Raw genomic sequence first — 14,272 nt, forward strand, 5'->3', positions numbered from 1 at the left:
GGGTCAGCACTGTGAAGTGTCTCATTGTCTTAACATTTCCCCATGGTTAATATTTTAAGTGTGTGTCTAATGCTACGGTGGACTTTAGTCAGAGCTGCTTTACTGGACAATTAGAAGCAAAAGTAGCAATGCTCTGACAACTCTGTTGCTATAAAGGTTAGTGAAAGAATTTGATAGCAAGGAGTATGTGTTGCTTTTTTTTGTGGTGCATACAGGTAATTTTCATTAGCTCTGGAATGGTGTGTTCAGAGAGATAAGATACAGACAGTATTAACAGTAAAAACAATCAAATGCAATATGGATACATTGCACTGTGTTTCCCTTCCAGCGCAAAGTACAGCATCTTTGTGTTTTAACTGTATTTCTCTTTGAAAGAACAAGTACTAGTACAGAGATCATCTGAGATTACCTCTGTAAAACTGTATTACCATAAACTGGACCATTCGTGTCACAGAGAAACAGTCTTAGAAGTAATCCAAGAGACTAAATTTGAATACTTGTCTCATTTTTATCTTGACAAAATGTTTTTGCCTTTTGAACCTGGTGTTTGTTTATTCTGTCTGTGTGCTCCTATCTTCTTGGGTTTTGAATAAACCTCCAGCATGGGAGAGTGAGAAATTAATGTCTTTCACTTCATCTTCTCCCTAAGGTCACAAGCGAGGGAACAATAAAATATCAAGACAGAAATGAATTTCATTAAAAGGGGACCTGGTTAACCTATTGCAAGTTATTATTTCTTATATCTGCCTTGCTGTGATTCCATGAATTTTGTGTATATGTGCTGTTTGATATAGGAGTGGAGGATTGAGCGAATAAAAAGCATTAGTACTGTTTCATTAGTATTTAATTAAGACATAATAAAAGTTACTGTGGGGGAGGGGACGAGAAGGGAAAATAGAACAGTACCCTGGATTTTTTTTTCATATAAGTGTGTTATTTGGTATTTACTTGCCCTGGGTGAGAATTTATAAAAAGGTGGAAGGACAAAGAATTTGTGTTTATGTGCTTGTAAGATTACTAGCAGGAGTATTTGTATGGTGACTGCCCTTGTGTCCACTGATGTTGATGTTGCTATGTTAGCCAATTTTTGCCCCCTCATGATTGGAAAAAAGATAAGCTTTCCTAAAGAACTGGCTGGATGGCTGCACACAAAGAGCTGTGGTCAATGGCTCAATGTTCGGCTGGAGACCAGTAATGAGTGATGTCCCTCAGGGATTGGTGTTGGGACCAGTCTTGTTCAACATCTTTGTCGCTGACATGGACAGTGGGATTGAGTGCACCCTCAGCAAGTTTGCTGATGACACCAAGCTGTGTGGTTTGGTTGATATGCTGGAGGGAAGGAATGCCATTCAGAGGGACCTTGACACGCTTGTGAGGTGGGCTGATGCCAACCTCATGAAGTTTAACCATGCCAAGTGCAAGGTCCTACACCTGGGTGGGAGCAATCCCAGGCACAGCTACAGGTTGGGCAGGGAAGAGATTCAGAGCAGCCCTGTGGAGAAGGACTTGGGGGTGTTGGTTGATGAGAAAATGAACATGAGCCAGCAGTGTGCACTCGCAGCCCAGAAAGCCAACTGTATCGTGAGCTGCATCAAAAGGAGCGTGACCAGCAGGTCGAAGGGGGTGATCCTGCCCCTCTGCTCTGCTCTCGTGAGACCTCACTTGGAGTATTGTGTGCAGTTCTGGTGTCCTCAACATAAAAAGGACACAGAACTGTTGGGACAAGTCCAGAGGAGGGCCACAAAGATGATCAGGGGACTGGAGCACCTCCCATATGAAGACAGGTTGAGAAAGTTGGGGCTGTTCAGCCTGGAGAATAGAAGGCTGCATGGAGACCTCATAGCAGCCTTCCAGTATCTGAAGGGGGCCTGTAGGGAGGGACTATTCATTAGGGACTGTAGTGATAGGACAAGGGGTAACAGGTTCAAACTTAAACAGGGGAGGTTTAGATTGGATTTAGGGAAGAAATTCTTTACTGTTAGGGTGGTGAGGTACTGGAATGGGTTGCCCAGGGAGGTTGTGAATGCTCCATCACTGGCAGTGTTCAAGGCCAGGCTGGACGAAGCCTTGGGTGACATGGTTTAGTGTGAGGTGTCCCTGCCCATGGCAGGGGGGTTGGAACTAGATGATCTTAAGGTCCTTTCCAACCCTAACTATTCTATGATTCTTTGATTCTATGATTCTGTTAAATTTCCAGAAAGATGACAAAATCATGTTGAAAATTGTAGTTTTTTCTGGTTTCTGTACAGTAAGAAATTTCTTCATCTTATTGATAAGCATAAGCAATGGATGTGTGATTTACACTTAAGTTCTGTTCAGCAATATTTAAAGTAGTTTTGTTATATTTAAAGTAAGCCTGATGCTTACTGTTAATTTTTTCTCTACTGTGGAAAAAACCCCACACTTAATGGAATTTTCTTTCATTTGCAACTCTACTTCATTTTTTGTTTGCCTGAGCAAAATGTGACTGATGATGATGATGATGATCTTCAGTTAATACTGCATTCACTTGGTTTCTGTCATCTACAAAAAATTGCAAAACTGAGTCACTTTTAGATGTTTGGTTTGTTTTTAATATTCACCAAAACATGCCAGAGCACATAAAGTCAGATGAAGGGTTTGGCCTGAAGAGCTCAGAAGGCATGCACAGGTGCCTCCTGCCCACCATGTAGTGTATTTAAACTCAGGCCTGTTCTAAGTGACACTTTTATAAACCAGAACCTTTTGAAAAGTAGAATTGTCTTTAAAACAACCACATGGCACAACCACATGGCTCTACGTAATAAACTGTGGTAGGGCTCAGTGCTTTTATTAGCTAATTAAATATTTGCTGTCTAGAGAGAAATGCTATTGGAACACACACCTGAATTTATAACAAAATTCATTCCGTACTTCTGCCATGTGGAAAGGAGGCACATCTGGGAACGGGTGGGAGAATGTGAAAAGAAGCTTTTCCAATTGCTTATAAAGGAGTTTGAAGTTTATTTTTTGAGTGAAGTGGTTAGTTTAGAAAGGTGCTCAGCAAGTTCTGAGCTAGACAGGTTTTCCCATTGGTTTACTGAACCTGAAAAAGACACTGATTTATAGGAAATGTGCCTTGCAAGTTCCAGTTCTTGACTTTCCCTAGATACAAGTGTCATAACATGCACTTCTTACTAAATAAGACCACCATCTGCAAACATCCCCCTCTGAAATTCCTTAAACATCCTACAAAGAAATGTACTTTGTGCACACCTTCCTTTAAACCAAAGCTTTATCTCCAGCAGCATCACTTAATTATTTTGTTAAAAATCTCCCTGTTCTTTGTAAAATTCATGAAGCAGAAAAGAAAATCTGAATAAAAGATAACCTGCTGAGCCACTTACGTTCACTGTTGTAAATGAAGTTCTAACTTTGTTTTTTATCTCCAACAGACAAACAACAGAAAGGTGAATTTGCCTTAGAAGGCTACACCATCAGAATGAATAATAGCCTTCGTAAGGATGCAAAGAAAGATTGCTGTTTTGAAATCTCCGCTCCTGATAAGCGCATTTATCAGGTTGGACTTTTTTTATGTTGACTTGAAATTAAATTGATAAAGCTGTTACAATTCTAGTTACTAAATTAACATTTCAGTAAAACAATTTCCACTGACATCTTAATGAAAAAAGGAAACCCTTGCTTGCTTATATTGTACGTTCACATATTAGGAAAAAAAATCTGATTTAAAATATATATGTGTTCAAATATTATCTCTTTGGACAAGAGCAGAGAAATCTGTCATCTTTATCTATTGGTCATTTAAATGTTAGCATTTTAATATCTGTTGTATCGTATGTCTGTGTGATTTCTTGGATGAATTAAATTGTAAAAAAAAAGTTAAAATATATATTAGTGTTAAATACATATTGCATCGGTCATGGCTTTGCAAAGAATATCAACGTAAAGGCGCATATCAGCTCTGCAATTCAGAGATCTATCAGCTAGACATCAATATGGAATGTAAGTTTAATAAGTTTTAAATATCTAAGATTGCAGTTGAAAGCCAGTTAATTAAGCTGTCAGGTAGTGTGTTGGAGTCTGACAAGAACATTTTTAAGAAAACTGTACCCAGCAGTCTAAAGAAATTCATGGGTGTCTTCTAATTGTCAAGGGCAAATTTTGTTCATCAGTTCTGGCTTTGACAATGATGAAGAGAAGCAGCTTTTTTCTGCACAGCTGCCAGCTGCTGATCAGAGTTTCAAATCCATCATCCTCTCCTTCAATTACGTAAATTTGTCAAAATTAGCTGTACATTATAAGAAGCATCCTTGCAAGAAAAGTACCAGAAGACATGAAAAGAATTACTAATGGTTTCTTGAGGAAGTGACGAGAAGGCTACAGTCCCTCTTTTTTATTGCCAGTGAAACTGTAGTTTTGTTTTTGTCATTACTGCTAGTTGTTATTAATAAACATTTAATAGTTTACAGCTGCCACTCCCAAAGAAGCAGAGGAATGGGTACAGCAAGTCAGATTTGTCATCCAAGGTAAGCCAGCCAGTAAAGCCAGTAAAGTACTTTGCCAGTACTGCTTAGTGATGGTAGTTCTGTCCATTAACGTTATCTGTCATGTTTGCATATGCTGTATTCTTCCCTGTCCAAGCTTTGAATAGCAAGTCCTATTTTTCAATCATGTAGCTTTCGTATGACTTTTCTCCTTTTGCAAAATATTTGCTTTTCTCCAAGAAAAGTATCTTGAAAGTTCCTCCTTAGTGAACATTATAAAAAAATAAGCAGAGTATACTGCAAACACCAGGTCATAGAAGAATTGTGGTTTTCTTTGCATGATTTTCTGCTAAGGCATTCTTCTGTAGTGAATGTTAACTTTTTAAACTGCTGTTGCATAGATTCGGAATCTAATGCTATTCCTGAGGAGGAAGAAGAGGATTATGATGATGTTTGCCATGCGAGCAGTGAATCAATAGATGATAGCATTTATGAAGAAGTTAAAGGTATTGAATTTTTTTACTTTGTGTCTTGTAATAATTTTGTCTTCTCCACCTCTAGTTTGGTAACTGAGTGGCTAAAAGTAAGTGAATGACATAACCAGATGAGTAAGACACTTTCAGATTTCAAGTTTTGTTATGACATTAAAAATAGAATGTATCTTCAACCAGATCTGAGTGAGAACAGTGAAGTTTTCTTTATAAGGGCATCAAAATAGTGCAGCATGTGTAGAAGTTGTCTCAGAGGAGTTTTGGCTCATTAAGATTCTCTGGAAATTGCCTTGCCTTAAAGCTTTTTCCACCAACTTGCCCATCGTATTTTCTTTATTCATTTTGGCATTTGTATTAAGCAAAAGTTCACTATCATACCGTATGTTATCAGCTGTTGCCTAATACATGATGTTACAATCCTGCCAGAAAGCAATGTGTTTGTAGGAAAAGGCTCTGGAGATGAACTGTAAATAAAGTGACATGAGTATTGACACTGTTTTGTTTCATATCTTCCAACCTGACTATGATTATACAGAAACTTTTTACTGTGGACTTTTTGATGTGGTAAAATGATTATGTCTCTAAATGTCCAAATGTATCTATCAGATGGCAAAAGAAAAGAAAAAGCTTGGGAAAATCTCTTGGAGTTGATTGTAGGCATTCAAGTATTAGGAGAAAGGTAGTCGTTCTCGGTTATGTTTTTAAGAAGCTATGAAAAAAGTCAATGTTTCAGTTACCATTAGTTAACAAATGGTATTTTAAAGTGATATGACAATTAATAATAATTTTGTATGAAATAATGTTCTTCACTCCTTGCTGTTTGGAAGAGTGCAATTATCAGCAATAACTTGAGAGGAGAAATTGTGTCATGTGTTGCTGACTTTCTGTATCTGTTAAGTTCAATATTCTGACCATTGGAGAAAAGAACAGTTTACAGTATGCCTCAGTTTTCATTTTAAGGTCATTTCACTGAACCAAGGGAGCAAGGAACACGAGTAAAAATTATGATCATAAAGTTGTAGCAGCACTCAGTTCTTTAAGAGCTAAGTTGGTTTTTTTGTTCCATTTCCTTGGATTGTACCTATTCCAGCACAGAACACAAGTTCTGCTGAAATTTGGTGTATTGTGTCATGCTTGCTGAAAACCTCTTCTGCAGTGAATATAAACACTGCATTACAGAACTTAATATTTTAGCTAGAGAATACAGACAGATCTTATTTACAGTGCTTTTTGGATACTCAGGCTCTTACAAACGTGTGTGCTTGCTTACACTCTGTTGAAGAACCTCTAGATGTATTGTGGGATAAATTACTCTTTTTCTGAGCTTCGCTTGTCTTACATGTTCATTTGTATCTCTAAGTAGATCTGGAGCAATATCACATAGTATACTGGTAGTGGGCCAATAGTTAATATAGACTTTGAGTTCTTTGCATTTAGCTCTGTCTTCGGAGAACTGCTGTGTTGGTATGATGTTGCAAGAATTTAGAGTATTTTCACTTGCATCCCATTTTTATGTCAATTTTCCAGGAACTGTTGGCTCCTAACGTGGCTAATAAATCTGAAACACAGCTGTCACAAAGGAAGGATAGTTCTTCTGTTATTCAAGAAATCTAGTTTCAGTTTTGAGTTAAATTAATTTTCCCCATGATCTTGGAGTGGTGGTTCCTTTTCATGTTATCAAGTAGGGATTGCCTTTTTTTATCTCATGCTTTCTCCATCTCATCTGTTTGAACTATAAACTTATTAGGAGGGACCATCTTACCTTGCACAGCGGAGGTCTTAAGTTTGGCTGTGATGTGTCAGCATAACTAAGTGAAAATAAAGCATAGTTTTGCAATAGATTTCAGCTGATTAAAGCACCTTTTTCTCTTCCATAAATGTGCTTTAATAATAATTTGCTTAAATTAAAAACTTATAACTTTGATACCCTGTAACAGTCCTCCTTTTCTTAATCCATACCATATTGAAAAGTATTAGATGAAATGCTAGTGGACAAACCTCACAGGAGCAGGCCTTACTTGGTTCTTGTATAGCTGTTCATCTCAACTTGACGGTAAAAGAGCATACTCCAGTTTGGTCTAATCTGCCTTAATTAGGCCTGATTGGCTGGATGTAATTCCAATTGTCTCTCCTTTCTATTTTCCCATGTAAATCTTTTTGTGGTCAAAGGATGCAGTGTCATTATCTCTGCTGTTAGCTGACTTTGTAATACAGAACAAATAAGGAATTCTGAATGCCTGTTCATAGAACAGAAAAGATAATTATCTGTACAGATGCAAAGCTGTGCTAAGCTCTGGAATGCAGAAGGCAAATGTATGCTAGATCCTTGTGAAGAACGAGAAGAAATTAATCTTCACTTTGTTTTTATCCTCAAAGCATCTTCATGTTAGAGGCCTCTGATACATTGTTTCCACAGATCCTCTAGCTTTATAAATATTGAATTCCAGGTGCACAGCTCTTCATACCTTGTTTTTATTTATTTGGCTATAATTAGCAATTTCTCAAGTAAGTAAAATTTTACATTTTGGTGGCTTTCCAGTGTTTTTTTATATCATCATTTCCAAAACAAATTAAGTTAGTTCATGATGCAGTCCATCTGGTAATACTGGGCTTTGTATTTGAATAAAGAGTGTTTGGATTAAAAGGGAATTTTTGTGCATTTTTGAAAACTGGGAATTTTTAGGAACTGTTGCAGTAATCAGGTCTTCTTGGGGGTGGGATTTTTTGCTATCTCATTGCTTAGATTTTAATTTTTTATTTTTAAATTCTTTTCCCATGCTTGTGTCAGGAGACAGTGTAGGTGAATTTTCCAGGTAGGACTGGATAGCCTCAAGTCAGCATCCAGAATGGTAGCTGTCTATTAACCTATTAAAAGCATAGATTTCAGTGACATTCAGTTTGTAGTGTCTGCTGGCAGGAGGAGTGGGTTTATAGTTGGAAGGGTTACAAAGAGAGGTGGGAAGATTAATCTTTTGTTCTGATACGTTGCTTCTTTAACAGCACATAGAAATTCATATTTACCTCAGAAGCATAATTTTCCTGGTTCTCAGCATTAGTTACTGTTTTACTGTGGTTATTCAGGTAGAGTCAAGAACGTCAGAACTTCCAAAGATTTCTCAACTTGTAAATCTTCCTTGCAAGATTCTTCGGGAATATAAAGCTTTATACTCTTTTCAACCAACTGAGCTTTTGCCTTTTTGATTTTTAATAAAAACACAGAGGCAACTTGGTTAGGCAAAATTAAAAATATTACCGATAAAGGCCCATTTTTGCTTAGTTAGCTATTTTCTACCATAGTACACTCTATATAGTTTTGCAGTCCATAGCTGGATATTATAAGGTATAACATAAAATAACTTCTAATATATTGTATTAAATAACTATGTGTGCCCATAGAACTACCTAGATGCATAGAGTTTCTAGGTTAATGGTGTCTTATACAATAAACTTGTCCTTGTCAGAAGATACCACACTTGCCAGCCTTAAAAATGTTTCCATCTGCTATAGCTCTTGGAGACCGATTTTTATGTTATTTTTTATTAATTTGGGGTTTCAGTGACATAATGTTTAATGGCCTTCAGTATTCTCTTCTGTGGTTTCACATCTGTATGGAGCACATACTCAAAACTGCAATGCTAACTGCTGCCTAACACCTTCATCCTTTCTAAAACATCAACTCAGATTGTGTACTGTCTGCACTTTCACAATAAGAGAAAAGAGGTGTTAATCTAAGCTAATATTTACGTTCATTTTCAATCTTGTGTTGTTTTTTCAGTTCTGTTCTCTTTCTGGTTACGACCTTGCATTATAGCAGTAGATTGTGTGTTATAATGTCAGCTTTTTACCTACATGGACAAACTAAGCATCACCAAAGTAAGAATCAAACCATTTTAATGGAAACTAGAATGTATAACACAGAATCTACTGCTATAATGCAAGTTCGGTTGGTAATCCTGAAGCAGCATGATGTGACCCAAGGCCTGTCACTGTTGGCTTTGTGCCATCTCTTCTCTGCCTGTCCATAACATGGAAAACTTTTGGGTGAGAGGGGTAAGGACAGTGAAATTCAGTGCTGTGGTGGTCTCTAATCAGGGGAACTGCTGTGGTGAACTAACCCAGCCAATACAATTTGCATTAGTTCTTTACTGTAAATTAAGTTTGACAGGTGATTCAGTCTCTGGTTGGGCCAAGGATTTTGGGGATGAAGAGCTTGCTTTTGTCTTTTGATTCCCACAGTCAGTCCTCTGCCAAACAATTTGCCCAGGTCAAGCCAGGTGTCCAGCCAATAATTCTGTTTAGCAGTGTAGTTGGGAGCTTAGCTGTGGAAACTAAGGCAAAGTTCAGGGAAAGTTAAGAAATTTCTTATGCAAGAGAAAGCGTGCTATGCAGAGAAACACTTTTTGATGTTTACTTACTTTAAATAAAGTCTTTTAAGTAGTTTTAAAACCATATTGATTTTGTTTCAGAACTTATTTCTGACATTGAGTATGAAAGTATGTCTCTATCTTATGGTTATCCGTTTAAGCAGCTTTGTCACTTCAATTTTTTCTAGCAGTTAACCTCTGTAGTTAAGCAGCTTAACTTAATACCATCCTCATCCTCGGTTGTTGCTGGACTGCTTGAGCTTTGAAGAAGAAAATTATGCTTGTTCTTGTGCCCTTTTCATGAGCATTGCATGGGGAGGGAGAACCTGATCTCTGATTTACTTCTTCTTGGGGAAGAAGGGAAATAATGATTATGTAGTAGAGTTTGAGTGTAAGTTACTAATGGACACCAACTCATAGCAAATACTTGTGTTATCAAAATGTAGTGTCAGATGTATTGACTTTCTGGCACTAGAAGTGAAAATTTCACAGCACTGTGTTAATGAAAATGCCTTTTCAGGAGAGCTTTGCTTATTTTAGAGCTTTCAATATATCACAGTCAGGGCTTGTGGGACCAACATAGTGTTTGGTGTCAAACTGTCCAAGTTGTAGATTATAGCTACCAGCGAACTGAAATGAAGAAACTAATAATTGGTTGTATAAAACAGAGCAGTAGGTTTAAGTCAGCAGAGACACAGGTGATCATGGAATCTGAGGTGGTACCTGTGATCATTGCTGTTAAGTCAGTATATTACGTATCATAATATATTGTCCAAGTTCCTCCCTTCTGTATGTAAAGACATTGCATCCAGGAGGTGGTTAGGAATGTGATACGTGGACCTCAGCTCTTGTTTGCTGCGAGAACTTGGGCTTTAACTTCAGTTAATGTATCTAAAGAGGGAACCTTCTCTTTCTATTGATGTTGAGTGGCAGTGATGGAAGAGGAGGTAAGACAATCTGGAGTAGCTGAAAAGAATGAGATGTTCATTGAGTGGGAAGTGGCAAGTCTTTGGGATGAAAAATAAGGTTCACAGGCTATTCTGTGTTTCCTGTAAAATGAATATAAATGGTAGTCTGTGAAGAACAGGTGGCCTGTAGCCACCATGAAGCCTACTGTCTGTGATGCAATTCAATCCCTCCTCTCCTGTCACAAATGTACAAGTAAGGAGGCCAATAAAAATGGAATAATAACTGAGTATTCATATTTACTCTGATTTGCATGTGAAGGGTATATTCACTGACTGGGATAGGGTGGGGTTGTTTACTGGAAAATACTCTGAAAAAAGAATATTCTTTATTTAGTAATATACTTTGGCTGCAGAAAATTTTGTTAGCTGTGAGATTCAAAGTAGTTAATTACAATATCTACAGTAAATGGAAAGTGTGTGCTATTAAGTTTAGGTATTTATTCTCTTTGCTTTGAACTGCATGCAAGACTTTTCAGATGTTTCAAATTTCATGGGTTTCAGAGTTTACAAGAAATAGGAGCGACCTTCCTGAAGCTGTGATCAACTGTTTCAACACATTGAAGGAGGTCGTGTGCAGAGGCTGTGTTCACTAAAGTCTTGGGTTAGCAAAGGCTAAATTTTATTTCTGTATTTCAGAGATTAAAAAACAAAATGAAAGATGTCCTAAAGCCCAATCAGACACCCCCCTCCCCCAGCCCAGGAATAGATTGTCAAATCATAGAACCATAGAATAGTTAGGGTTGGAAAGGACCTTAATATCATCTAGTTCCAACCCCCCTCCCATGGGCAGGGACACCTCATACTATCTGCATTAATTATTTGGATTTCGAAGCTTATTTACTTAAAATTAGAAGACATAATAATATCTAAAAAGGAACTATTTTTAATCATGTGGTTTTCTGTGTAAATAACTTTTTAAAAAATTAATTAGCACACAACTCATTGAAAGAAATTTACTTATCAAAATAAGATATTTATCACAAGTACTTACCGTTCATTTTCATACTATTTTCTGTGCTCCGCCACAAAACAGTGTTTGACACTACTGATTTGTAAAACCAATCTGATGTGAACAGTATGTGACAGAAGTTGTTTGTTATTAAGAGATAGAATCCTGTCTCAGAAAAGCTTGTCGTTCTGGCAAGACAAAACTCACACAAACTAATTTTACTTGTGTCATAGTTTTTTCTGTGTTCACTCTCTTTCTGGCAGCTGGCTTCATGTTAAATGTGAATAAAGCTCTGTTTATGCATGCATGTCTTCAGTGGGTTATGGATCCAGAGTTCATTCTTTTGAAAGCAAAGTACTTTTCTTTGGTAGCATTGTTTTTTATCTAATTAAGAAGCAGTGCAATAATTCTAATGCAAAGCATTCAGAAGAAATGTCTTGGGATGTGGGATAGTTTATTAACCATAAATTTGAGGAATTGCTGTAGTTTAGCAAGTTCAAAGCAAAATGTCAATTGTATTATGTATATTTATGAAAATAGAAATGTGCTCGCTCTACTGCTTGGGTGTAACTGTGATGAGTACTATATAGATAGATCAAGGAACCTTTACTTTTTGAATTTGTGACGAATGGCTGCGTATCAGGCTATTAAAACTATTAGGTAGATTTTTTTTCCTCTTTGAGAAACAAGAGCAACCAGAGGTTATATGGTGCCTCAGGCTCTCTCTCAACTTTTCTGGTTTCCACAAGGTAGCTATTAAAGAACCATAATTTATACAACTAGATTCTCAAATAAGACCCAGCAAGGTGGGCTTTAAAGGCTGAATTAATCACGCTGTTACTATAGATAGAAATCTGTTATTTGAATTTTTCAGCCTTAAGAAAGGTATCCGCATAAATCCTTCTATATGTCTTACTCTCAGTGTGCTTTTTATCTGCTACTCACTCTCCTTCTTACTCTCCTAAAAAATTCAGAAATTAGACATACATAATACTACTGATTAACCAGACCTCCATGAATTTTAGTCATCTGCATATGTACCTGATTTGCTTGTGTGTTTCGGTGCACTGAGTCTGCAGTGAATGTCACATTTAGTTTACATGTATACAAGGCAGGCAATGTAGGAAAAGGCTGACTGTTTCCTTGTCCTGGCTACTGCTCTCTGGGCCGGGTAGGAGGCTGTGAAAGAAGCAGGTCGGTTGCTTCTAGGAAAGGAAAATGGTCAGCAGACTACAGCTCCCAGACCACACACTGGACCAGGCAGAGAGGGCAAGATACAGCAGTCTTCTGAGCCTTAGAGAGAGGAATGCTCCAGGGAAGTCCAGGCTGCAGGTACACAGATAAGCTTCAGCAGTGAAGGGAAGAATGTTTCCTTAAGAGACTGAGGAAAGTACATCTGAGAGATTTGAATTATACAATAAGGTAGGAGGAAAATTTTCTCATCCAGAAAGGGGATGGTTGGCACAAGGGATATTTTGTTTCAGCCCTTGTTTCGAAGTTTGATCTGTTTTTTTTCCTAGCAGATCCTGATTTCCTTCACCTAAAAATCTCTGAGTTTGAGTTCTAATGAAAACCAGTTTAATATCTTGGGAGCTTTCAATATCCTTAAGGAAGATTTTCCAGTATTTCTGTCTTTTGTTTGTGGGAGGGTTTTGATTTAGCAGGCTGTAGCAGTTATTCTGTCCTTGAATCTCCAAGGCAAACATCAGCAAAACTGGGAATTAAAGGAAAGAATCACATTTTCAAAACAAAGCACTATCTACAGAAAAGCCTGTGGATCCTAGCATGAGGGCTGTCCTCCCATTGTCCCAAAATACACTAACTGAACCTATACTTTCTTCTACATCCGTCTCAAATTGTTTTCCTTAAGAAGTGAGTCATCTCCATTACTAGTAGTAATTTCAGCTAATTCACTAAAAGATGTTCAAGATGGGTACAATTTTGTCATTATTTTTAATCATGTGGTTTTATGTGTAAAAAGAATGTGTTTTATTACCCAGTAATAAAACATAATTTCTTATTAATCTGCCTAGCTCAGACTTACAAATAGTGGCTTTTACAGTGCAACAAGGACTGTGTTGTGTCTCTGGCATGAGAGCTCAGTAATCCAAAGTACTGGATGCAAGGGGATTCAAGTAATCTGGGACTCTGGGGCCCTGGGTTTTCAGAGATCCAGCTGCATGCCAATCACACAGTTACATGGTGAGCTGCCTGGGGAGCAGTTGTCATCTCCTGCTTATGAACTACTTCCATATCCCTGTTGTCCTCCCTCATCTCTCTGAGGTGCATTGCGGTATATGGCATGTAGGACTAGCAAGATCTGGCATCCGGAGTTGCTGGTTGTAGTCTGGACCTAATATATGAGAATGAGACTATATTTGTAGAAATGAATGTGGGAACGTTACCCAAAATATGGTATGTGTAAATAGTCTGTGTCGCAGCTATATTTTTCTGCTTATTTCTGCTTTAACTTGATTTTTGGTTTTGAATCATAACAAGAATATTTTTATAATTACTTCATTTCATCATTTAAGATGGACAAAGGATTTAGCGTAGTTGACAATTTAATGTGATGGCATGGGCCATAAACAATGAAAAGAGGCAGTGGTGTGGGCTTGTTACTTTTCATGAAAATACCCAAAGGGTGAAAGCTGCTGGATTTTTTTTTTTGGTCAGTGTGCAGTTAATGATCAACACAGAGAATGCAAAAATGTCTTGGTAGAACATTTTTAAAGGAGTTATAAGAGAAGCATCTGGGAGCCAGACTTTTCTTGTGGAAACATGCCAACAACTGTATTGTGTTTCCTTTCACTAATGTGAGCTATACTGAAATGCTGTGTCTTTTGTCCCTTTTTGAGTAAGTTCATTTCTGGAATCAGACTATAAATTTGAATACTTTAACCCTGCAGATTATTAAAGGATATTATCTGGTTTAAACAAGATTCTCTCTTTATGAATTCTATGTGTATATATGTATTATGTCAAGTTAGGTTTGTCACAAGTAGGGATATGTAGTTTTCAGAAATAGCTTTTAAAT

General features: G+C 37.3%; 1 protein-coding gene across 1 annotated transcript in view; it reads left to right on the top strand.

The window, feature by feature from the left end:
- SKAP2 (src kinase associated phosphoprotein 2) overlaps nucleotides 1–14,272 on the top strand; it is a 116,137-nt gene that overhangs the window by 74,897 nt on the left and 26,968 nt on the right. Inside the window, exons 7-9 of the mRNA XM_031045001.2 lie at nucleotides 3,414–3,538; nucleotides 4,442–4,505; nucleotides 4,865–4,969. Coding sequence (XP_030900861.2) covers nucleotides 3,414–3,538; nucleotides 4,442–4,505; nucleotides 4,865–4,969 — 294 coding nt within the window. The remainder of the gene's footprint in view (nucleotides 1–3,413; nucleotides 3,539–4,441; nucleotides 4,506–4,864; nucleotides 4,970–14,272) is intronic.

The sequence above is a fragment of the Melopsittacus undulatus genome, chromosome 1 (assembly GCF_012275295.1).
Source record: "Melopsittacus undulatus isolate bMelUnd1 chromosome 1, bMelUnd1.mat.Z, whole genome shotgun sequence".
Classification (NCBI taxonomy): Eukaryota; Metazoa; Chordata; class Aves; order Psittaciformes; family Psittaculidae; genus Melopsittacus; species Melopsittacus undulatus.